General features: G+C 63.7%; 1 protein-coding gene across 7 annotated transcripts in view; it reads left to right on the top strand.

The window, feature by feature from the left end:
- The window catches only part of KAZN (kazrin, periplakin interacting protein), a 1,000,963-nt gene that overhangs the window by 923,292 nt on the left and 56,224 nt on the right, over window positions 1–21,447 (top strand). For all 7 annotated transcript variants that reach the window (XR_007914879.2, XM_051834341.2, XM_051834342.2 and 4 more), the window contains one exon: window positions 20,759–20,895. Coding sequence is in view for 6 of the 7 variants with exons in the window: in XM_051834341.2 (XP_051690301.1) it covers window positions 20,759–20,895 (137 nt within the window). In the remaining variant the exon portion in view is untranslated. The remainder of the gene's footprint in view (window positions 1–20,758; window positions 20,896–21,447) is intronic.

Raw genomic sequence — 21,447 nt, 5'->3', positions numbered from 1 at the left:
GCCAAGGGGGAGAGCAGCGGCCCTGTCCCTGGACTTGGCAGGAAGCCTGGCGCATGGCACTCCCTGCCCCATAAACGGAGCCGCCAGGCAGTGGGACATCGGGACGGGCTCCCTGCCCCCGCTCTCGGACGCTCACTCCTTCAACCGATAGCAGCTCCTGGCCTCTGGCACAGGCGGGTTTCCCCGCCGGAGGGGGGGCGAGCATCCCTCTGTCCAGGGATGGGTGGCTTTCCTGGCAGTTCCCCACTGCGTCCTGCATGCGGGAACCCTCACCCTGTCCCGCCAGGCCTCTGGAGGTGGTCTGCCCACCTCACAGCCCCTGGGAGAGGCCCCCAGTGGAGCTGCCAGTGGCACATCTGGGGTTGGAACACCATCACGGACGTGGCAGCCTGGGGTATTTCCTGTGCCAGGTGCCGGGCAGCAGGGAGGCAGGGGACCAGGAATGAGATCTGTGGGTGGAGAGCCCAGGCTGTCCACACCCAATGACAAGGGACAGGCTGCTGATCCCAGCCACTGGGCAATTGCACCGGCACCAGCCGGGCTGCACCCAGCAGCAAGGACACCCCTCCCCCCTCCAGCCTGTGGCTCTGAGTTGCTCGTGCCCTCTAGGGGGCAGCACTGAGGTCAGGACCCTGGCTTGCAGTCCAGCAGGGGCACAGCCTGGGTTGACCAGTTGTTCTCTGAGTGACTTGAGTCAGCTTCCTAAAGCCCAAGTCTCCCGGGTCAGACAAGTCAGCATAGTCCTTGTGGTCAGCTGGACATTAGCTCTTCACTCCTCCCCAGACCTGAGGGGCACAGAGGGCTGAGGGAGGCACAGGGCTGCATGGGTTACACTGCCCGTGTCAGCTCTCCTGGCCCAGGGGTGGCGAGAGCGTGTTGGAGGTGGGGTCGTGCACGTGCCACGCGTGAGCACACGGTGTCGGCTGTTCCATCTCTGCCGTTCTGGCCGCAGAGGCACTGGGACCGTGTGCTTGGGGTGTAGGTCAAGTCTGCTTGTGCCCCAGGGCTGCCGCTGCCGTCTGGTTGCTGGCACTGTAATGGAACACCCAAGGCCGGCTTCTCAGCACAGGAAGGTTTAATGTCACTCCCTGTTTGGAGGCAGGGCGCGGGACCCAGCGGCGCACAGGTGGTGGGGTGCGGGGAGGCGGGAGCCCGGGGCAGGCAGGGCCAGCTCACTCTTGCTGATGTAGCCGGCTCCCCGAGAGCGCCCTCCATCCCTTCAAGGACGGCCCCCAGGGAGCTAAGGACGCCACCGGCCCCTCCCCCACCCCAGTCCCCCTGCCTCCCACTGAGAACAGGGACCCTGGGGGACGCTCAGGCCACCTGCAAACGGTGGCGAGGGCCCCGAGTGCCTTTATGGCCTCCACGTGCCGCTGAGCACCCGCGGAGTCACGCGCAGGTCAGTCTGTGCCGTTTCTGCCTCGGTAGATGCCTTTAAAAAAATGAAGCAGAAGTCAGTCAACGGAACCGAGACTGGCTCGTCCCCACGGGTCTGGCCCAGCGACGGCGCCTCCTAAGGACAGCCTGGGGGTTCAGGCAGCAGCCTCTCTATTCCGGCTCTGGGGCACCAGGGGGCTGGGGCAGTGGGCGGGGGGATTCTTTCCCATGGGCGTGGCCCGGTCCTCACCCCATCTCAGACCCCCAGCCCCCTCCGGTCCAGGCTCCAGGTGTGTCACAGAGCACAGAGTCACCCCTGCCCCAGGTGCCACTCGGGCTGTGCACACCGCACACGCACGGGCGCACGCACGTGCCTGCTCGGCTCCGGGAGGTGCCTGTGGGGTGTCCCACATCCTGTCTTCCACCTTGGCTGCTGGCATCGGCTAATGGGTGGCAGGCACAGGCCCCGGGGCTGCTGGGGGAAGCAGCCCGCCCTGATCTTTCCCTGCTTGTCTCCCCTTAAGGGATGTTTCTTCTGAATCTGTTGCGTTCTAGGCAGGGTGGCAGGTGCCGGGCGTATCAAGGTCAGGGACGCAGCTGGGTGGACCGACCTGGGAGCTCAGGTGCCAGCCCGGCGCCTGTGTGAGTGCGTGACCCTTACTCGGCTCCGCCTGTGCCCCTTCACCCACAGCCGGATGTGGATTGTGAGAACAGCACACGGCCGCCGTGAGATTCCGCAGAGAACATCCATGTTTCATCAACTCTGACACGGACGCCCCTTGAATTTCAGCGCCTCTGAAATCGGGGTGCGTCCCCAGAGGTGGCGCTGTTCTTCCTTCCAGGGGTCCCCCTGGATCAGTGGCTGGGCACTGTGCAGAGGCCAGGGGGTCTGCACGGAACATTCCAGAGCCCGCAGCCCTCACCTCGTCTCAGCTCTGCCGCCTGCTCGCAGCTAGGACCTCAGACACGTGACCTTGCCCGTCAGCACTGGGCCCCCGCCCTGTGAAACGGGGACAGGGAGTTTACTCTCCGACACTTTGAGAATCAGATCAGAAGCTGCGTGAATCCCGGCGTGGGGCCAGACGGCTGGCCGGTGTCTGCTGATTCTGCTCACCATCTTTGTTTTCAAAGTCAATCTCTGGGGGCACTCAACATGGGGTCACGGGTGCTGCTGGCATTGCCCTCTATGGCCCCTGGCCCCATTCCTGGGGGTCTAAATGCCTTCAGCATTCTTAGGCTGTGTGACCTTGGGCAAGTCACTCAGATCCTGTGCCTCAGTTTCCTCATCTGTGAAATGGGCGGAATGATAGCACCCACCACCTTATCAGGGTTCACCGAAGTGAGAGTCCTGGCCCTTAGAACACACGCATTGCAGGGCGCGAGCCAGGCCCTGGGGATCCAGTTTTCATTAGCGCCATTGTTAAAGGCAGTTGCTTCTCTGAGCGGAGGATGCAGGGGAACAGCGACCCCAGGACACTCCCTCGAGGCCTCGCTGCTTCGTCTCAGTTGGGCAGAGAATGGGGAACAAACACAACCCGGGGGCTCATGCCCAGGCGCAGGCGGTGCCCAGGCTCGAGCCGCGGGCCCGGCAGGTGTGCTGCGCTGCTCGGTCCTCACTGGCGTTACTGGGCTATCGCACGCTTCTCATCTGTTCCTGAGACTTTGCCTCTGCGGGTTGCTGGGCACAGGCCAGGCCCTTGGGAACGCAGCCTGACTCCTGGCGGCGCCTGGGCCGGTGTTGGTGGTGCACGCACAGGGCCAGCTGCCCGTGCTGGGTGTGTCCCCAGCGGGGCTCCCCCTGCCCCTTGTCAGACTTTATCTGAGCCCCAGATCTCCCAGGGCCCGGCCGACACCTTCCCGCCCTTGAATTGTAACCCGCAGGCTCAATGTTGGCCCTCCAGGGGCAACGGGGCCACCGTACCCTGCCCTGTCCCCTCTGCGGTGCGGCTCACGTCCCCAGAGGACCCTGGTGGCACCTCCCTGTGTGTTTCTCGGTTCTTTGCCACACAACTGGGCCCTGGGCAGATGTCCAGGCTGCAGGAGTGACCATCAGAACTCAGGCAGGGTCTGAGCCTTGAGCCCTGGGCCCCTGGGCTGGGGTGCCTGGGTGCTCTGCCAGACCCACCTGGGGCCCCACTGAACCCTCGTGGGTACAAAGCAAAGGCCAAGCCCTCCGGAGTCAGCCAAACACCTCTGCATCCCCATCTTGTGGGAGCCAGGCCTGGGGTGTGGTGGGCGGGGCTTGGGGGGGGGTCTCAGACGCTGGGCGGCTCAGCGAGGCTGGAGGGAGGGAGGGAGGAGCCCGCTCTGCCGTAGGAGGTGCCTTCCACACCGCAGCTGCTTGCCGAGTTTGGACCTGATTGTGGGTTCAGCTCCTTGTGGAATTGGGGCTCCTCCCCTCCTTCCCCCTCCCCTGTTTCACCCCTGCACAGGGCTGACTGCCCAGGGGTCGCTGCAGCCAGAGCTTGAGAGCGCTGAGGGCTGATGGGCCTCTCGTTTATTATACAGATAGTTCCTGAGCGCCTGCTCCGTTCCAGTGTCTGTTCCAGCACCAGGCACACAGCGGTTGTCAAAGCAAACGATAAACCGGAGACATAAGTGGGACACGTGGCCTGGCGGCCGGCGGCTGACACCCTGTGCTGAGGAGGGAAGAGGGGCTGCAGGCCCAGGGACTGATCTGGATGCCCTACTTCCTCGGCAGCTTTGAGGGCAGCCTCCGGAGCGAGACCAGCGGCGGTGGGGCCGGGCGGGGGCGGGGAACCGGCCTCAGGTGCTCCCCAGTCTGGCCATGCACAGGCAGCGCCTGGCTCCCCTAACTATGCCGTGGAAGGGACAGCGGCACCGCCTGCTCCTGTGGGAGTTAGGTGAGCTGACACCTGCAGGGTGCCTGAAACAGCCTGGCCCGTAGCACACACCGTGGTGTGCGTGATTATCCCCAGTCCAGCTGCAGCGTCAGGATTTGAACCCAGAACCAGCACTGCAGCCCCGGCCGGGTGTGTGGCTCACAGCAGATGTGGAAGTGGCCAATCCACGGCGGGGAGACTGTTGGGGAACAGCGGGCACGCCCGCGGCAGGTGGCTGCTTGTTCACGACCTGATTGCGGCTGCCAGGGCTCTCATTTGCATAACGAGTCCCTCCCTGAGAGATTCACCCCACCCGTTCAGGGCAGAGGGCTCCGGTCCCCCGCAGGTGGCGTGGGTAGGGAGCCAGTCTCAGGCACGGGTGGCCGGCCAAGCGGCAGAAGAGTCGCCTCCTCACCTTCCTTCCCAGTAAAGTAACTTTCGCCCAGGAACCCTAAGAGGATCCCGGAGCTTGGAGGGCCCTGAGGTGTGGCCTGGGGAGGTGGATCCCTGCTCCCCCCGCTCAGCAGTGCTCACTCCCAGCACCCACGGGCCACACCTCGCCTGGCAGCGCTGGGCCCAGCTGTGGCTGTCGCTCTGGGGTCGCGAATGCCCGGAGGAAGGGGCTTTCCCAAGCTGGTGAGCCTCAGGGGTTATGGTGGCTCCTGTTGGGCTACATAGGCCCCCGCAAGTCTGAGAGGAGGCCTGGGCTCCCACTCACTGTGTGCCCAAGGACGAGTCATTTTGCCCCCAAGCCTCCCTATGCCCATCTGTGAAATGGGCACACTGGTCCTCGCTAGGCTGGATGCGGACGAGTGAGTTCTCAGTGCTGGGGAGCGGCAAGGCCCCCACATCTGCAGAGCACTTTGTTTGCTTCATGGAGGTCATTTCATGTACACCTTAAAACCACCCTGTGCATAGGCAGGGTCAAAGGTCAGAGGTTACGTGACCTGCCCTGGATGTCCCAGAGTTTGTAGCCCTGAGATCCAGCTCTCTGGGATCCAACTCTAAGCTCAGGCCGCCTTCTCCCTCGTCCCGTCTGTCTTCTAAGTTCAGGGTCTGTGTGAGGCACTGCTGCCGTGCTGAGAGCCTGGGTCCTCGGTGGTCCCTGCAGGGCCAGCCCCCCGGGGAAGGGGTGGCCGGGGACACGGAGAAGCCACGCAGCGTGGTCCGTCGGGGCTGCTACCAGCTCAGTTCCTGTTATTCCCCGCCACGATCCGGCAGGAAATTCTTCACTTTTGTTTCCTTCAAGAGGTCAAGTGTGGTTCTCTCCTGCAGAAGTAAATAAATCCTGCGCGCCGAGTCAGCAGCCCCCCCCCCCAGGACCTGCAGGGCCCCTCCCTCGGGCTCTTTCGGCTTCCGGCGGGAGCCCAGGGTGGGGTGCATGCGAGGGGCTGTGCCTGTTCACGCTGGCTGCAGCTGCTCTCCCTCCGCACCCAGAACCCTGAGCGGAGGAGTGTGGTGACATCACGCGGGTGGAGAACCCAGGCCTCTGGCCATCCCCGCTCTCCAGGGCACAGCAAGCCCCTCCCCCGGCCAGGAGCAGGAAGAGCCGGAGCCACAGCACGGGCGCCTTGGCACGCGAGCAGCGCTTGCCCGGGCCGGCCCGGCGGGGCCTTTCCGCCCAGCTCGGATGAGCCCGGGCACGAAGAGAAGGACTCTGAGCTCGCGGGCAGGCCAGGCCTGTGCACGGCCTCCTGGGAAAAGCTGGCTGAGGCGGGGGGAGGGGGCTGCAGGCTCCACGGCACAGGACGGGGAAGTCCGCAGAACCAGCACCGAACGCCGAGCTCTGGGCGGAGGCACCAGCTGCCCCCGCCCGCCCGTGTCCCATGGCAGAATTTCACAGGGGACACCTTCAGTCACGCAGAAGTCAGTAGAGTCCCGTAGTGCATCCTGGGTCTTCGTGCCTCGGCCCCATGTCCACCACCCGACGGCCGGTCCTGCCCCCCACATCCTCTGTCCCCTCTCCACCATATTTTGCCTCTTGTCATCTGTGAATCTTTTAGGGGACAAGGGGACCTCACAAAGTCCGTGGGAAAATGGGAGTGAAAGTTCAGTTTATTTGGGGCAAAACGTGTTGAAATCCAGGCGTGGCTTTCTCGGGACGCACGGCTTCCGTGGACTCGCTGAAGCCCCTCGGTGCGTGCATTTCCAACTGTTTGGTCCCAAAACAAACTAACCTATGCATTCCGTTTTCCATGCTCTATCTTCATAAGAGAAGGTATTCTTTTCAAGAAACCGAACCTTGGCGCGCTGTGGCAGAGCAGCCGGGGAAGCCCACCACTGGCATCCCATGTGAGCGCGGCTGCTCCACTTCCCATCCGGCTCCTGCCGATGCACCTGGGAAAGCGGCGGAGGATGGCCCACGTGCCTGGGCCCCTGCACCCGCCTGAGACCCCAGGACGGAGCCCCTGGCTCCTGGCTTCAGACTGGCCCAGCCAGTCCCTGTGCTGTGTAGCCATGGGAGGCACGAGCCCAGTGACAGCCACACCATGTGACGGGCTGAGACGTCCCTTGCAGTCTCTTTCCATCTGGAAGTTCTTCTTGGTGTCGGTGTTTTTCTCAAAGGAGCTGTGCTGTCCTGGAGACCCGCCAAGGCCTGGAGTGTGCTGACAGCATCCGTGTGTCCTGTGTCCTCTGGTCTAGAGCAGGGGAGGGCAGTGTCCTTCCTGCCCGGGGCCGTTTGGGGATTTAGCGGAACCACTTGAGAAGGAGCCTGCCATAGCCGCGCTGACTTGAGCGCCCGTGTGGTGGCCTTGGCAGGGCCAGACCCAGACTTCGAGGCCCTCGTACGGCCCGCGGGCCGGGCGTCCCCCGCCGCTGACCTGGAGGCCGGGGAAGACTTACTTTTCCTGAGACTCCTTCGGGGGAGATGTTGGGTCCCCCGATTCGGGCGGCCCGGGCTGTGTGGCCGCTTTGCTGTGCTGAGGTCGGGAGCCTGTGTGTGTGTGGTATCAGCACGAGTGGAGACCCGGAGGGGTCTCATTGTCCCGGCTGGGTCCTTCTGTAGAGACTGGTGTCGCCTCCCGCGCGACTGCCTGCGGTGTGGTGTGGGGGAGCCCCGGGAAGCCCTGATGCCCTTGCCCGTCTTTCCCCGCTGTCCCAGGAACGAATTAGCTCCTCCGCTGGGTGTTAGAAGCCCAGGTCATCGGGAGATGCTTCCAAGAGTGCCCTTGTTACGGTCTGGGGGTGGACGCTGTGGTGTAGCAGGTTAAGCTGGTGCCCGGAACACCCGCATCCCCTGTCAGGGTGCCTGGTCAAGTCCCAGCTGTCTGCTTGGGATCTGTCTTCCCGCCCTGCGTCTGGGAGGCAGCAGAAGGTGGCCTGAGTGCTTGGGCTTCTGCCACCCGCATGGGAGACCCGGATGGAGTTTTAGGCTCCTGGCTTTGGCCTGGCCCAGCCCTGGCTGTTGTGGACATTTGGGGAATGAACCAGTATATGGAAGACCTTTCTCTCTGTCTGTCTGTCTGTCTCTCTCTCTCTCTCTCTCACTATGCCTTTCAAATAACTAAATAAATCTTTAAAGCAGAAGAATTTTTTTTTTTTTTTTTTGACAGGCAGAGTGGACAGTGAGAGAAAGAGAGACAGAGAAAGGTCTTCCTTTGCCGTTGGTTCACCCTCCAATGGCCGCCGCGGCCGGCGTGCTGCGGCCGGCGCACCGCGCTGATCCGATGGCAGGAGCCAGGAGCCAGGTGCTTTTCCTGGTCTCCCATGGGGTGCAGGGCCCAAGCACCTGGGCCATCCTCCACTGCACTCCCGGGCCACAGCAGAGGGCTGGCCTGGAAGAGGGGCAACCGGGACAGAATCCGGCGCCCCGACCGGGACTAGAACCCGGTGTGCCGGCGCCGCTAGGCGGAGGATTAGCCTAGTGAGCCACGGCGCCGGCCAAGCAGAAGAATTTGACGCATCAAAGTTTCACCTATTCAGAAAACTCAGATAAGCACACTGTTGGGTTCGCTGAGCCAGCCAGGGCACTGAGCGAACGTGAGACGTTGACTGACGCACGGAGCAGGCTCAGGCTGGCCTGCTGCTTGGAGACAGACAGGCGGTTCGGTCCCACTTTGCTGATGAGAACACGGAGCCCCGGGGCCTGGGACCCGCCCAGTGCATGGAGCCCAGAGGCTGCGTCCGTGCCCACCCACAGGTACAGAGGCACAGAGCTCAGGTGCTCATGTCTCCCTGGGACCCAACACTCCTGACTGGCCTTTGAGGGGGCTTCTCCTCTGCACCTCCAGGGGCTGGCAGGAGCCCCGCCCTGAGGGGGTGGAGGGCCAGCCCCCAGCATCTGCAGCCCGGGAGGGGGCCCGATGGCCTTGGGCCCGATCTGTCGGCTGAGGCTTGGGGCGGCCTTCCTGGGTCTCCATCTGCCCCTGTTCCCCAGCCCCACCCTGCACCCTCTGGATTCGCGGCCTCTGCTCACTGCCTTGGGTTGTTTAAAAGGCTTTGGGTGTCTTTGCTTCTACGCTAAGGTAGCGCCAGGCCTAGGGTGAGTGATGAAGTTTCCTGAGTGAGTGAATGGCAGGGAGAATTGACGTGCCTCTGATCCGCTGTGTCTGGGCCTGTCTCCCTGAGCTGGCCGTGAGGCCCATGGAAGCTGGACTGTTCTGTTGTGTGCGTGGCCCCCTGGGTGAAGGTCAAGGGGCATCTTTAGGTTCAGCGTGGGAAGGGTGAGCGTTAGCAGGAAGCTGGAGTCAGAAGAGGAGTTGGGACCCAAACTCAAAACCCCCTGTGGGGTGTGGGCGTCTCGACCAGTGTCCCAACTGCTGCTCCACACGCCCTGCCCAGTTTACTGTGGCTTTTTGTTTGGCTTTTAAATATGTGTTTTATCTATGGGGAGGAGAGAGAGAGAGACCTTCCATCTACTGGTTCACTCCCCAAATGGCTGCAGTGGCTAGAGCTGGGCCAGGCTGAAGGCAGGAGCCTGGAGCTCTGTCCAGGTCTCCCACATGGGTGCAGGGACCCAAGGGCTTGGGCCATCTTCCGTCACTTTCCCAGGTGCATTAGCAGGGAGCTGGATGGGAAGTGGAGCAGCTCAAGCAGGCTCCCCTATAGGACGCTGGCATTGTAGGTGGCGGCTTCACCCACTACACCACAGCGCCTGCCTCCCCACTTTATTGTTTGAAGCAACTTTCCCAGGGGCTGGCTCGTGGCACAGCAGGTTGAGCTGCCACCAGCATCCCAGCTCAGAACGCCAAGTTCATGTGCCAGCTGCTCCCTCCCTACACTCCTGAGAAGGTGGTCCAAGTGCTTGGGTCTCTGCCACGCACGTGGGAGACCCGGATGGGGCTCCAGGCTGCTGGCTTTGACTTGGCCGAGCCCTGGCTGCGGCAGCCATTTGGGGAGTAAATCCTTAAAACAAACTTTGCAGATGCCGTGGCCTCACTCCTCCCACGTGACGGAAGTGAAGGCCTCGGGGCTCTGGGGAGACCGCAGGGTCACCCTATGAGCCTGGCTCCTGGACGTGGTCGTGACAGCAGAACCCGGCCTGGGCGTGGTGAACTTCCCGCCCGTGGAGGTGTGCAAGCTCTCACCTTCCGTGTCCCCACCGCCAGCCCCGTCTTCTCTTTCCTCCCCCCGCCCGAGAGCTCGCTTTCTGGGCCAGCCTTTGAGCTTTCTTCCCATAAGACAACCAAAGCCCACTGAGCCTCGGAGTGTGCACCTGCTCCCACGCGCGATTCTGCCGTGCGAGTCTATCAGTCCTGAAAGTGGGTAGTGACAGGCTTGGCAAACCTTTCATCTAGTTGTACTCATTAGCATGTAAGTGTGTAATCATTATCTGAGCAAGGCGGGCTAAATACTCGTACAGGTCTGAGTTGCTGGGCTTCCAGTCTTGGCCAGGTAAAGGGACAGCGTCAGGCGGCCCCAGACCCCTGCCTGGCTGGGGTCTCCACTGGTCAGCGGCTGACGGAGGGAAAAATGAGGAAATGGTGCTCTTGCTGCCACCGTTCTGTCGGTGCAATCACGGGCCTCCTTGGAAGAAGGGGGAGTCAAAGGCAGGATGGCAAAGGTGAACACGGTGACATGTGACGGCTGAGGCCGGCGTAAGGGTCCATCACGCACCTTGCTTCCTGTGCCAAGTCGGGAAGCAGCCCGGGGTCTCCTAGGCACCAGATGAAGAGCAGGATGTGGGTTTTGTGGCTACGAAAGCCGATGTGGGGCTGGCTCCGGTGAAGACCCGCTGTGGCTGGCGTCTTTTTTTTTTTTTTTTTTTTTTTTTGACAGGCAGAGCGGACAGTGGGAGAGAGACAGAGAGAAAGGTCTTCCTTTGCCGTTGGTTCACCCTCCAATGGCCGCCGCGGCCGGCACACCACGCTGATCCGAAGGCAGGAGCCAGGTGCTTCTCCTGGTCTCCCATGGGGTGCAGGGCCCAAGCACCTGGGCCATCCTCCACTGCACTCCCTGGCCACAGCAGAGAGCTGTCCTGGAAGAGGGGCAACCGGGATAGAATCCGGCGCCCCAACCGGGACTAGAACCCGGTGTGCCGGCGCCGCTAGGCGGAGGATTAGCCTAGTGAGCCGCGGCGCCGGCTTTTTTTTTTTTTTTTTTTTGACAGGCAGAGTGGAGACAGTGAGAGAGAGACAGAGAGAAAGGTCTTCCTTTGCCGTTGGTTCACCCTCCAATGGCCGCCGCGGCCGGCACACCACGCTGATCCAAAGGCAGGAGCCAGGTGCTTCTCCTGGTCTCCCATGGGGTGCAGGGCCCAAGCACTTGGGCCATCCTCCACTGCACTCCCGGGCCACAGCAGAGAGCTGGCCTGGAAGAGGGGCAACCGGGACAGAATCCAGCGCCCCGACCGGGACTAGAACCCGGTGTGCCGGCGCCGCAAGGCAGAGGATTAGCCTAGTGAGCCACGGCGCCGGCCTGTGGCTGGCTTTAACACTAACACCTGCAATGTAGTTCGCTCTGCCTGCGCTGGCACAGGCGGGCCGCCCGCCACAGCCCCCCGCGGTTGTCCCACTCTTCAGGTGGCCACAGATTACAGAGGTCGTCTCCACACGTCCATTCAGCCTGGGAGGTGAGGGTGCTGGGGTCTTATTGTGCCCACACGCTGGACATGGCGCTGAGGGCCTTGCACAGATCAAACCAGGCCTAGGCAGGGGCCGCTGCTTTTAAAGCCCATTTCGGAAGCCCAAGTTCAAGTCTGGGTGAGTTTTCACAGCCTGACCCCAGCTGTGTGACCTCGATCGGGGAACAGGCCCTCTCTCCTTCCCACTTGCCCCCAGGCCCCTCCGGAGCACAGCTCCTCTCGCAGGCTGTGGGATGCAGACGCTGCCCTTGTGCGTGCCGTCTGAGAGCCCGGTGTCCAGCCGTGCTCCGGCTCGGGGAGCCCCACGCTGTCTGTGGGGCACCCGCACCTCGGGGGTGGCTGTGGCTCGTTCAGCCTCACCGGATCAAATCAGCCGCCCTGGGCAGGAGCCGCAGACGGTGTGGCCGCCCTCCTGTGGGTTCCCAGTGCGGAGCTTTCACATGCCGAGCCGTCGTGCGTGCTCAGGTGTAGGTGGGCATCGGAGGCCTGGCCATCTGACCTAAGTTCTGTTGGTGCAAAAGAATGCTTGAAATCCCCGTATGCGTGCGGTCTTCAGAGAGTTCACGAAACGCACGCCAGGGAGAAGCTGCGCGTGGAGGCGGGCGTTTGGCACGGAGACTCACGTCGCCGCCTGGACACCCGCATCCCACGTCACAGGGCCTGGTTTGCGTCCGGCTCTTCCGCTTCCGATCCAGCTGCCTGCTGCCAGGCACCCTAGGAGGCAGCGGCTGATGGTTCCAGGACTGAGTCTCTGCCACCCACACGGGAGAGCCGGATACGGTTCCCGGCTCCTGGCTTTGACCTGGCCCAGCCCCAGCTGTTGCAAGCATTTGGGGGAATGAACCAGAAGGTGGAAGATGGCGGATTTCAAAATTACTTTGCACCAAAAGAAAGTTAGCCTTGGCTGGCGCTGTGGCTCAATAGGCTAATCCTCCGCCTTGTGGAGCCAGCACACCAGGTTCTAGTCCCGGTCGGGGCACCGGATTCTGTCCCGGTTGCCCCTCTTCCAGGCCAGCTCTCTGCTATGGCCCGGGAGTGCAGTGGAGGATGGCCCAAGTGCTTGGGCCCTGCACCCCATGGGAGACCAGGAGAAGCACCTGGCTCCTGGCTTCGGATCAGCGCGATGTGCCGGCCACAGCGCGCCGGCCGCGATGGCCATTGGAGGGTGAACCAATCGGCAAAAAGACCTTTTTCTCTGTCTCTCTCTCTCTCACTGTCCACTCTGCCTATCAAAAAAAAAAAAAAAAAAAAAAAAAAAAAGTCAGCCTTGGTTCCCATTTTCCACCGACTTTTGGAGGTGCCCTCCTGTACCCAGATAGGAACTCTTCCTCCCCCTGAAGAGGCAGAGGCCGGCAGGATGTGACTTGCTCTGGGCCGCATAGCGAGCGAGTGGCGGAGCCGGGGCCGGAGCCCGGGGTGGGGGGGGGGTCTGGCTCCAGCGCCTCCCACGTGAGCCCTGTCCCCTGCAGCCTCTCTGCTCTCTTCTGAGCTTGCCTGGGAAGAGACCGACTGCAGCTACCAGGCCGCTGCCTGCATCTGACCTTGAACCTACCTGCTGGGTCTGTGAGGAGGCGGGGGTGGTGAGACAGTCCCCAGGCGTATACCACCAGGCTCAGAGAGGGTGTGTGAGTTCCGGAGGCCACACAGCCTGCAGGTTAGCACCTGGTGTCTTGTCTTCCTCCCAGGGGGGTGGGGGATGAGGGGGTTCCCGGAATGAACCTGCTGCTCCTCCTCTCTCGGGGCTGAGCCGGCGTCCCCGCCTTGCCTGACAATGGCCTTACACACCAACACGGACCTTTAAAAATAGCTTTCCTTGCATGGGGCGGGCCTGGACGCTGCATTTCCAGAAACCCCTGCACGCTCCCGTCTGGGGAATGTCGGTGTTCCGGTCGCGTCCCCGACTGCTATTTTCAGTGGGGCTTTGGAGGAAGGAGGACTTTTCCTGGACTCCCCTTCGGAGCCTGCAAAACAACCCCCCCCCCACCTCGCGTTTCCCTCCTTCTGGTGCCCCAGGGGAGGAGCAGGAAGCAGGGCCTGGCCAGGCTTGGGGCTGAGCTCTGAGCTCCTGTGGGGGCCGGCACGTGGGGCGGGTGACAGCCACAGCGAGGACCAGGAGCAGCCTGCAAGGCCCCCCGGCTCCCTGCGCCCTGTGCTGTCCCCTGCTGACCCCTGGGGCCTGGCCTCGCCCTCGCCTGCGGAAGACGTGTCCCAGCCGCGAGTCCTGGCCACTGAGCACCTATGGCCAAGGCCGAGGTGCTCCAGGTGGCCGGTCGTGGTCCTGCATCCCCGCCCACCCCTCAGCGCTGCCCAGGCTCCAAGGCCGCCTCCCAGCCTCTGCTGGGACCCTGGTGTGGGGCTGAATCCTTCTCAAGGCCCTGCCTGGGCCACGCCGCCCACGGCGGCCCTGCCTGTCTCTCAGCCTGGCGGTCATCGGCAGGTGCGCTGCAGAGCCTTGGTTTTCTGTGCTCAGAGCAGCAGGATGAGGCGGAAATAAGACACAGAGAGGTGAAGGGACTTCCCCAAAGGCACACAGCTATGGAGCCAGGCTTTGTACCCAGGTCTCAGTCTGCAGGGTGTGGGCCCCAGTCTCCTCCACCTTCCACGGACTCCTGTTCATCTCGCCGTCAGCGAGTGCAGCCCCGCGATGACCTGCCAAAGCCGAACAATCCAGAGCTGCCTGAGGCATCAGGGACACGAATCTGAAGTTCAGAATTCTCTGGAAGGGGGGTGCGGCGTCGCCGGTACCTCCCTGGTGTAGTGGCCCTGCACCCCTGGGCTGGAGCGTCAGGCAGGGCAGCGTGTGTGTTTGGAGTTGTGAGCACAGAGCCTCCCGCCCCCACCGCCAAGCACCTGCTGCCGGCTGTGCGCGATGCCCGCTGAGGCCCAGGCCCCGCCGCCAGGGGCTTCCAGGCTGGTCTGGGAGGGTGATGGCGCCTGAACTTTGGTCTGCACCCCAGCCACTGGTGCAGAGCGCTGTGGGGCGGGGCCGTGAGCACCCGTGCACAGAGAGCGGCAGAAGGTGTGGGCGTGCAAGTGCAGGCAGAAGCTGCCTGGGATTCCGAGTTCGGGGGAGGGACTTAACCGACTGTTTCCACACAGACACAGCCTAGGTAGAGATGGGGCTGGGCCAGGGAGACGGGGTGGGGCCAGGGAGATGGGGCGGGGCCAGGGTGGGAGGAGCAGACTGCCTGGGGGCGGGGCTTGGAGGAGTGTTCCTGGCAGAGGGCACCACCCTGCAAGGCCCTGGGGAGAAGCATGTCCTTGTGACCAGCAAGGAGGCCAGGGTGGCCATGCAGAAGCGGGGCAGGGGGTGAGCTCAGGGCAGCCCAGGGGCAGTGGTGGGAGGGCCCGCGTGGGCTCTGGGAGGCCTTGGTGCTCACTGCAGACAAGCAGGGAGCAGCAGTTCCAGCCTCACCCTAAGGGGACCATGCCCGACTTCAGAGATCCGGGGCGGTGGTGACCAGGGGTGAGGGGGCCCGGATGTGAGAAGGGACAGGTGGCAGGGCCCACCGATGAACCGGGTGTGGGGTTCCAGAGAATGGGGTCAAGGAAGATTCCAGACATCGGGGCCAGAGCATTGGCAAGGCAGGGACCGAGGAGAGCGGGCCGTTGGGGGCTGGGTGACGACGTGCTCATGGCTGTGACCGTGGCCACGGCCGCTCCAAGACGCTTACTGCATGCTCCCAGCCCTCGGCTCTGAGTGAGGAGCAAGGTCCAGGCCCCGGGGGGTGGGGACAGGTGGCCAGGGTTGGGTTGACAGCCGTGAGGCCCCGTGACGGCGTCAGGAGGTCCAGGCACTGGAGCCGCTGCAGACGGGCAGCGCTCAGGAAGGAGGCGACAGGGAAGAGCCGGAGGACGGGAGACTCGGGAGCGAGGGCCCTGGAGGCCGGGGGAGCTCCTCTGGTGGGGCCGCGGGGTCAGTGCCGAGGGTGTCGGTGACCTTGGGAAGACCGAGCGTGGAGACGTCAGGGTGGGTCCAGGAAGGGACGGGCGGCCGGGGTGGGCACCGGGCTCCTGAGCTCTCTGCTCCCCAAGGCAGAGGAGACGTGGGACGGGAGCTGGACGGGGAGACGGGGCCAAGGGCAGCTGCCGCTGTTAAACACGAGAGCGAGAGGCGCAGGTCCCCGTGGCTCCTGGAACACCCAGCGGCGGGCACGAGCCCAGTGCAGGGAACGCCCCCCGCCTCCCATGGGGCTGCTGGAAAGCGGGAGAGACCTCCGTTTCCAGAGTGAGGGAGGGCACCGCAGAAGTGGCCTCGCTGATGGCAGAGCCGTCCCGCGGGAGAGCAGGGGCGCCCGCTCCCCAGCACTGTGGGAGGCACGGTGTCTGGGGTCAGCCCTGGGGCAGCAGGAGCTGGGGCCGCTTGAGTCCTCGGAGCTCCTGCCCGGCTGCGTCCACAGCTCCAGAGCCCACGGCAGTTGCGCAAGAGCCCCAGTGGTCAGCTCCCAGAGCCCCATCAGGAGGCCCAGGGGACGTCAGTGTGGCCAGTCCTGCTCCCAGGCTGAGTGCTCCCTGCTGCTCCAGCACAGGCGCCCCCTCCCCGAGGCGGCCCACCTTGGTCTTAGCTCACGTGTGCGTCAGCCAGTCCTGCGTGATGGCCTGAGCACTTGCTATGTGCTGGACGCTGCTCCAGACGCAAGGGGACCCAGCAGAGAGCAAGGCAGGCCAGCTCCCCGGCTCCCCCAGGGACTGGTTGGGGTGGACATGGAAACATGTCAGCAAACCTAGGACTCAGTCCCTGACCTTTGACCCAGCTGAGGGACATCAAACCTGCTTTCTTGCCTGTAAACTTGCAGGCCAGAGTTGCTTTGCCACCGTTGTCCATGGGGTGAATGAGCTGGTGTCCCACCAGCTGAGAGAAGTGCTTTCCCCTGTCTTGGCCTTGGGTCCCTGGAGTGTGTCATCTCACCTTGTCATCTTCAACATGCTGGCTGTCATCAGTCACTCCACTGTCCAGGGCAGAGCTTCCCTCCCATGCCATGGCAGACATCACTAATCCACCCAGGTTCCCTGTTGGATTAGTAATGTCTGCCATGGCCTCAGAACTGGAAGATTAGGACCTAGTCCCGGTGTTTCCCTCCCTGGGCAGGGAGTTGGAAAGGTCAGCCGACCTGCTGTCCAGGGTGCACGTGGAGAGGCTCTGAGGGACCTCTGGGAAGATCGTGGGCCTGAGCATCCAATGCTGGGCTCTGGGGCCAGGCGCCAGGCCTGCCCCCCACTGGCTATGTGGACGGTGAGAAGAAAGGGATTGATGTCCATGAGCAGAGCTGCCCCGAGCAGGCCTGGCTCAGGGGACGGCTCTCTCACCGGCGGCTCCGCCTGCCCCCGGGAAGCAGCCTTCCTACCCTTGATAAAGGCGGCTGCGCTCCACCCGCGTCTGGACTCACCTGCTCATTTCTCAAGCAGGAAAAGCCCAAGGCCACTGGTGTCCACCACCGCCGGGCCCCAAGTCTGCGGGCCCTGAACACACTGCCCCCAGGGGTGCCCTTCTGTCTCCCCACCTGGGTCTCTGCCCCCAGGCACTCTGCCCAGAAACAGCACCTCGGTCACGCCAAGCCGCCTTGCCCGGGGCCTCGTGGGGCCTGAGCACGCTGACCTAGAAGGTGTAGGACATTGCAGGACAGGAAGAGAAGGCAGCATTTATTGAGCACCTGCTGTATTCAGCCAGGCTCTGTGCTGGGTCGTGTTGCACCACACCTGGCGAGGGCAGGGCGACCTCACGCAGGTGAGAACGGACGCTCTCAGAGGTGCCCACGGTGTCTCAGGCCGCCCAGCTAATGAGTGGCTCTGGTGGACCCAGGATCCCCGGCTCCCTGCCTCTGAGCTGGGTCTTTCTGGGGCTTGCTCTCCCCGAGCGCTCCTGGTCTGCACCCCGCAGCTCACTCAGCCCCAGACAGCCTGTCCCTACGAGGCAGGAGTGCTGCTACCTTCCGTCCCCTCCCATTGTACTGATGAGGAGACTGAGGCTCAGTTCAACTCGGGCAGGTTCCTGCTGTAACGGGCAGTTGAGCTGGAAGAGCCCTGAGGGCCTCACGTTTGTCCAGTGTTTGTCAGAGCCCACAGATGTCGCCCCGGGGCCCTGGGGCCCCTGCTGCCCAGCCGGAGTCAGGAACACAGAGTGGCAGAGAAAGGGGGCCCTGCAGGCAGTGGCCGGGCTCATCAGGCCGGGCTGCTGTCCGCCTCTCTCTGCGGCCACCTCTCTCCCCTCTGACCCTCGGTGGCCGGCGTCCGCCGGGGTGGGAAGTTCTGACCGGGGCTCCTGGCCTTGGAGACCCGTCGTCTTCTGGGCATTGCAGACGGTGTGCGTGGGATGAGACTGACTGGGGCGGGCTGAGGAGCCGCAAACCAGAAGGAGTGGCTGGTGGAGGCTTTGTAAAGAGCTGCTCACGTGCATGTGCGTGTGTGCATGCGTGTAGACACGCACACGAACATACACACGCGTGTGCGCACACACAGCCTCCTGCCAGCAGCTCGGAGCAGTAACTGGATACAAAGCGCCAGACCACTTTTGATGGAAACCTCGAAAAGCCATAGAGACGCTTCCGGCATCAGCGTGCGCGCTGTCCGCCGGTTTGCGGATGGAGGCAGCAGCCGTCTGTTTACAAGCTTTCCTAACTGCAAAGGTGAAAGGACTATGGGGCGGGGCGGGGTGGGGGGAGGTCGGCCACCCTCAGTGTAAGTCCTGGATCCGCCGCTGTGGCCACGTGGCTCTTGGTGAGTAAGTCAACCCCGCCAACCTCAGTTTCTCCCTCCATAAAATGGGCACAGCCCCACCCAGAGGTGCAAGGTCCTTAGTGAGCAGACGAGGGCAGTGTGGGGTCACCAGTGTGCTGGGAGGAGTGGCCTGGGGCTGGTGACCTGGGAGGCAACAGAGCAGCCCTGGGCTGTGCCGCTTACTGCGGGGCCAAGTTCCCTGTCAGAGGTGACAGTGACCTTGTCGGGCAGTGGTGAGGATGAAGAGGCCATAGAGTGCTTGGCGCTTGCTAAGTGTCCCCGCTGGGCATCGCAGCTGGGAGAGCTGAGACTCCGTGCCCATGAGCTCAGAACCGGGGGCGGGGGGACAGTCAGATCCCTGGACGCCGACTGGCGCCCACCCCGCCCCTCCATGTAGCATTGGCCAAAGCCAAAGCTCCAGGGCCCTCTCTTCTCTCGGGGCCCCGCCCACCAAGAAGTCAGGGGCGGGGCTTGGGGAGGAACAAGTAGCCTGCTGGGGAAGGACCCACCTCCGAGCTTGAAAACAATGACGTCCACAGGAAGTGCCCACGGTGTGGGGCTGCCCCCTCGCCACGGCCCCGTCCCAGGCAGGCACGTGGCCTCCTCTGAGCCGGAGAGATGCATCCGTTCCGCCCCACCCCAGGAGTCCCCGCGTGCCCAGGAGCTGGCTGGCCTCCTGCGGGGTCTGACCTGGGGAGTGAGTGGGCAGTGAGCGGCCCAGCTGCTGAGTCAGGAGGCAGGTCCCCGGGAGACACAGCTGTGGCGTGGGAAGGAAGGAGCCGGCCCGTGGTGCTGCCCCACAGCTGCGTGTGTAGACGTCACAGTATTTCCCGGCAGTGTTTGGGGCCACTCTCTTGGTCTGCACCAAGTTAACACCGTGAGCATCCACCGCTGGGGGTTCCTGTCTGATGGGGGGGGCCTGCACCTGCTGTGGGCTTTGACAGGGAAAGCACGGGCCCACTTTCCCACCCCGCTCCAGCCCAGGGGTCCCCAGGCACTCCCAGGCTGCTCCTCTGGCCGAGTCTCCTGTGTGGGCCTCAGGTGGCACCGACAGATGGGCTGTGCCGGGAACAGATGGCGCGGCCGTGGGCAGACAATGCCGGCCCCGCATCGTTCCAGTTGCTCATTCCCAGGAATTCAGCTCTTGGGTTTTCAGCGCCCACAGGAGTCAGGCAGAGCGAGGACCCCCAAGGAATCCTGCTGGTGGGAAGCAGCCAGGAAGTGAGGGCTTCCAAGTGGAGGTGACGGCACCTGTCACATCCTGGCCCTGGGGACTGTTTGGCAGACACTGGGCTGCACGTCCCCAGAAACTCTGTGCACGCTGGGGTTTGCGTGTTCTCCTGTTCCAAGAATCCCAGCCCTGGCGGTGCCCTGGCGACTCACACGCCTTCTCGCTCCCAGCTTCCGGCCTCGTCCTCACGGGCTCGGGGAGGGAACAGTCGCCCCGGGTGGGCGTCTGCGTCCAACACCATGGTCAGCGCTGTGGTGCGTGCCTCTCTCGCTGCAAGGGCGCAGGGGAAATTGAGTATTTTTGCTGGACACACACAGCATTGGGGTTCTCTTGGAGGGTGTGTGGTTTCAACCCCGATTATGGGGGGGTTGGCCTCCTCCGTCGGATTAGCACCCACCCAAAGGAAGGGGCGGGTGTCAGCTCATTCCTGCTCTCACTGCAGCAAGCACAGAGCCTGGCGCATAGTAGGTGCTTAACTGGACCGCGAGGGGCAGCTCCAGCTCTGATCTGAAGGTGGAGGTCCAGCCTTGCTCACAAGGAGAGCCCCTAGTCAGATGGGAGAGGCAGTCAGCATGCTGCACACAGACGAGGGGCTGCCCATCGCGCTCTCGAGTTCATGTGCAAAGTCAGACAGGCCCAGAAGTGTCTGGTGTGGGGGGACGTCCCTCCCAGAACCTCCAGGTACCCCGAGCAGAGGCTGGAGTTTGGAGTCTCGCCCCATAAGCCTCATGAAGAAATCGGAGCCCACAGGGTTTATTTCCAACCAAAGGGCAGAGGTGTGATTCCCTGGCCAGCCAGAGGGCAGAGGTGGAAACGCCCATGGGACTCCATGCCGCGGGCTTCACGGCGGCCCCTGTCCCCATGCGGGGCTCCCTGGGAAGCCACAGCTCTTGCTGGGGTTGGCCGCTCCCCCCGCCCCCCCCCAGGACCCACTCCTGGGACTCCACGGCACTTCCCCACCTGTCTCTCACCCACTGCTGTGCAAACAACCAGGACCACGTCGGCACCAGCTCACCCCAGCTGTGCTGCTGACTGGCCGGCCGGCCTTGTGTCCTCCTCTGTAAGACAGGAGGTCAAAACCCACGGCCCACCGCTCTCCCAGGTGTGTGGCCCGCAGCCGGGGCGAGTGTGCACCTGGGAAGTTTCCCACACCAGCACCGCTGGGCCGGCCTGTCCTGCAGGTTGCCTCCTGCCCAGGGACTGCTTCAAAGCCGGCTTTTCCTCCCCTGAGGCCGCTGGGACTGTGGCTGCCTGAGCTGGTGGCAGGACCCAAAATAGCCCAGCCGTGCCCCGCCCCCACACCCCACACTGGCACTGGCCCTGGTGACCTGAGCTGCTGCATGGGTCCAGCTGCCTGCGACCCGGGGTCCCCCTGCCCCCCGAGCCTCCCCCGGCCCTCTGCATGGCCTGGCTGCCTGCTTGGCCCCAAGACCTGAGCCGGGAGAAGAGGGGCCCTGGGAGCTCGGGTTTCTCACAGGTGACCACGGCCATGGCCTTGGGGCCCCTCGTGGGCGTCCCCAGCAGCCCGCTGCGACTCAGGGACTGACTGCCCCTCTCTCCCGTCCCCAGCCATGAAAGCCGACCGGAAGCGCTTGAAGGGCGAGAAGACGGACCTGCTGAGCCAGATGCAGCAGCTGTACGCCACGCTGGAGAGCCGGGAGGAGCAGCTGCGGGACTTCATCCGCAACTACGAGCAGCACCGCAAGGTGGCGCTGCCTGCCCCAGCCCCGCGCCCTCAGCCCCGCGCGGGGTCCGCCTCTGGATCCCAGCGCCCCGAGGGCTTCCAGGCCCCCGATGTGTGTGTCCAGGCCTGGGCACCGGGGGACACAGGCATCACTGCCGCTTGGGGTCCCCTTGTCTCCTGGGCAGACAGACGGGGACCGGACGGCTCGGTCAGGAGGGTGGTGACTCGGGTCTGGCCGGTTCCCACGTGTGTGCCCTTGGGCGTTGCACTTAGCCCTGCAGAGCCGCGACGTGGGTTAGCGGCAAAGGAGGGCTCTGTGGGGCTGGGGAAGTTATTTTCTCTCTCCGGGCCTCACTTTGCGCAGCTGTGAAATGGCAGTAATCCTAGTGCCTGCCGCCTGCGTGGCTGTGAGGTTTACATGTAAGAATGCAGCTGAAACCTTGTGCACCTGTCCAGCCACTCCTGGCTGCCTTGACTCTCATCCCAGGGAGGGGGCGGGGCCTTGCAAGCTCCTGAGGGACCCCCCCCCCCAGTGCAGAGGCCGAGGGCACCCCAGACAGCAGGCACAGACACG

This window comes from Oryctolagus cuniculus, chromosome 7, assembly GCF_964237555.1.
Source record: "Oryctolagus cuniculus chromosome 7, mOryCun1.1, whole genome shotgun sequence".
Lineage (NCBI taxonomy): Eukaryota > Metazoa > Chordata > Mammalia > Lagomorpha > Leporidae > Oryctolagus > Oryctolagus cuniculus.
This window is presented reverse-complemented; position numbering and strand designations above follow the sequence as displayed.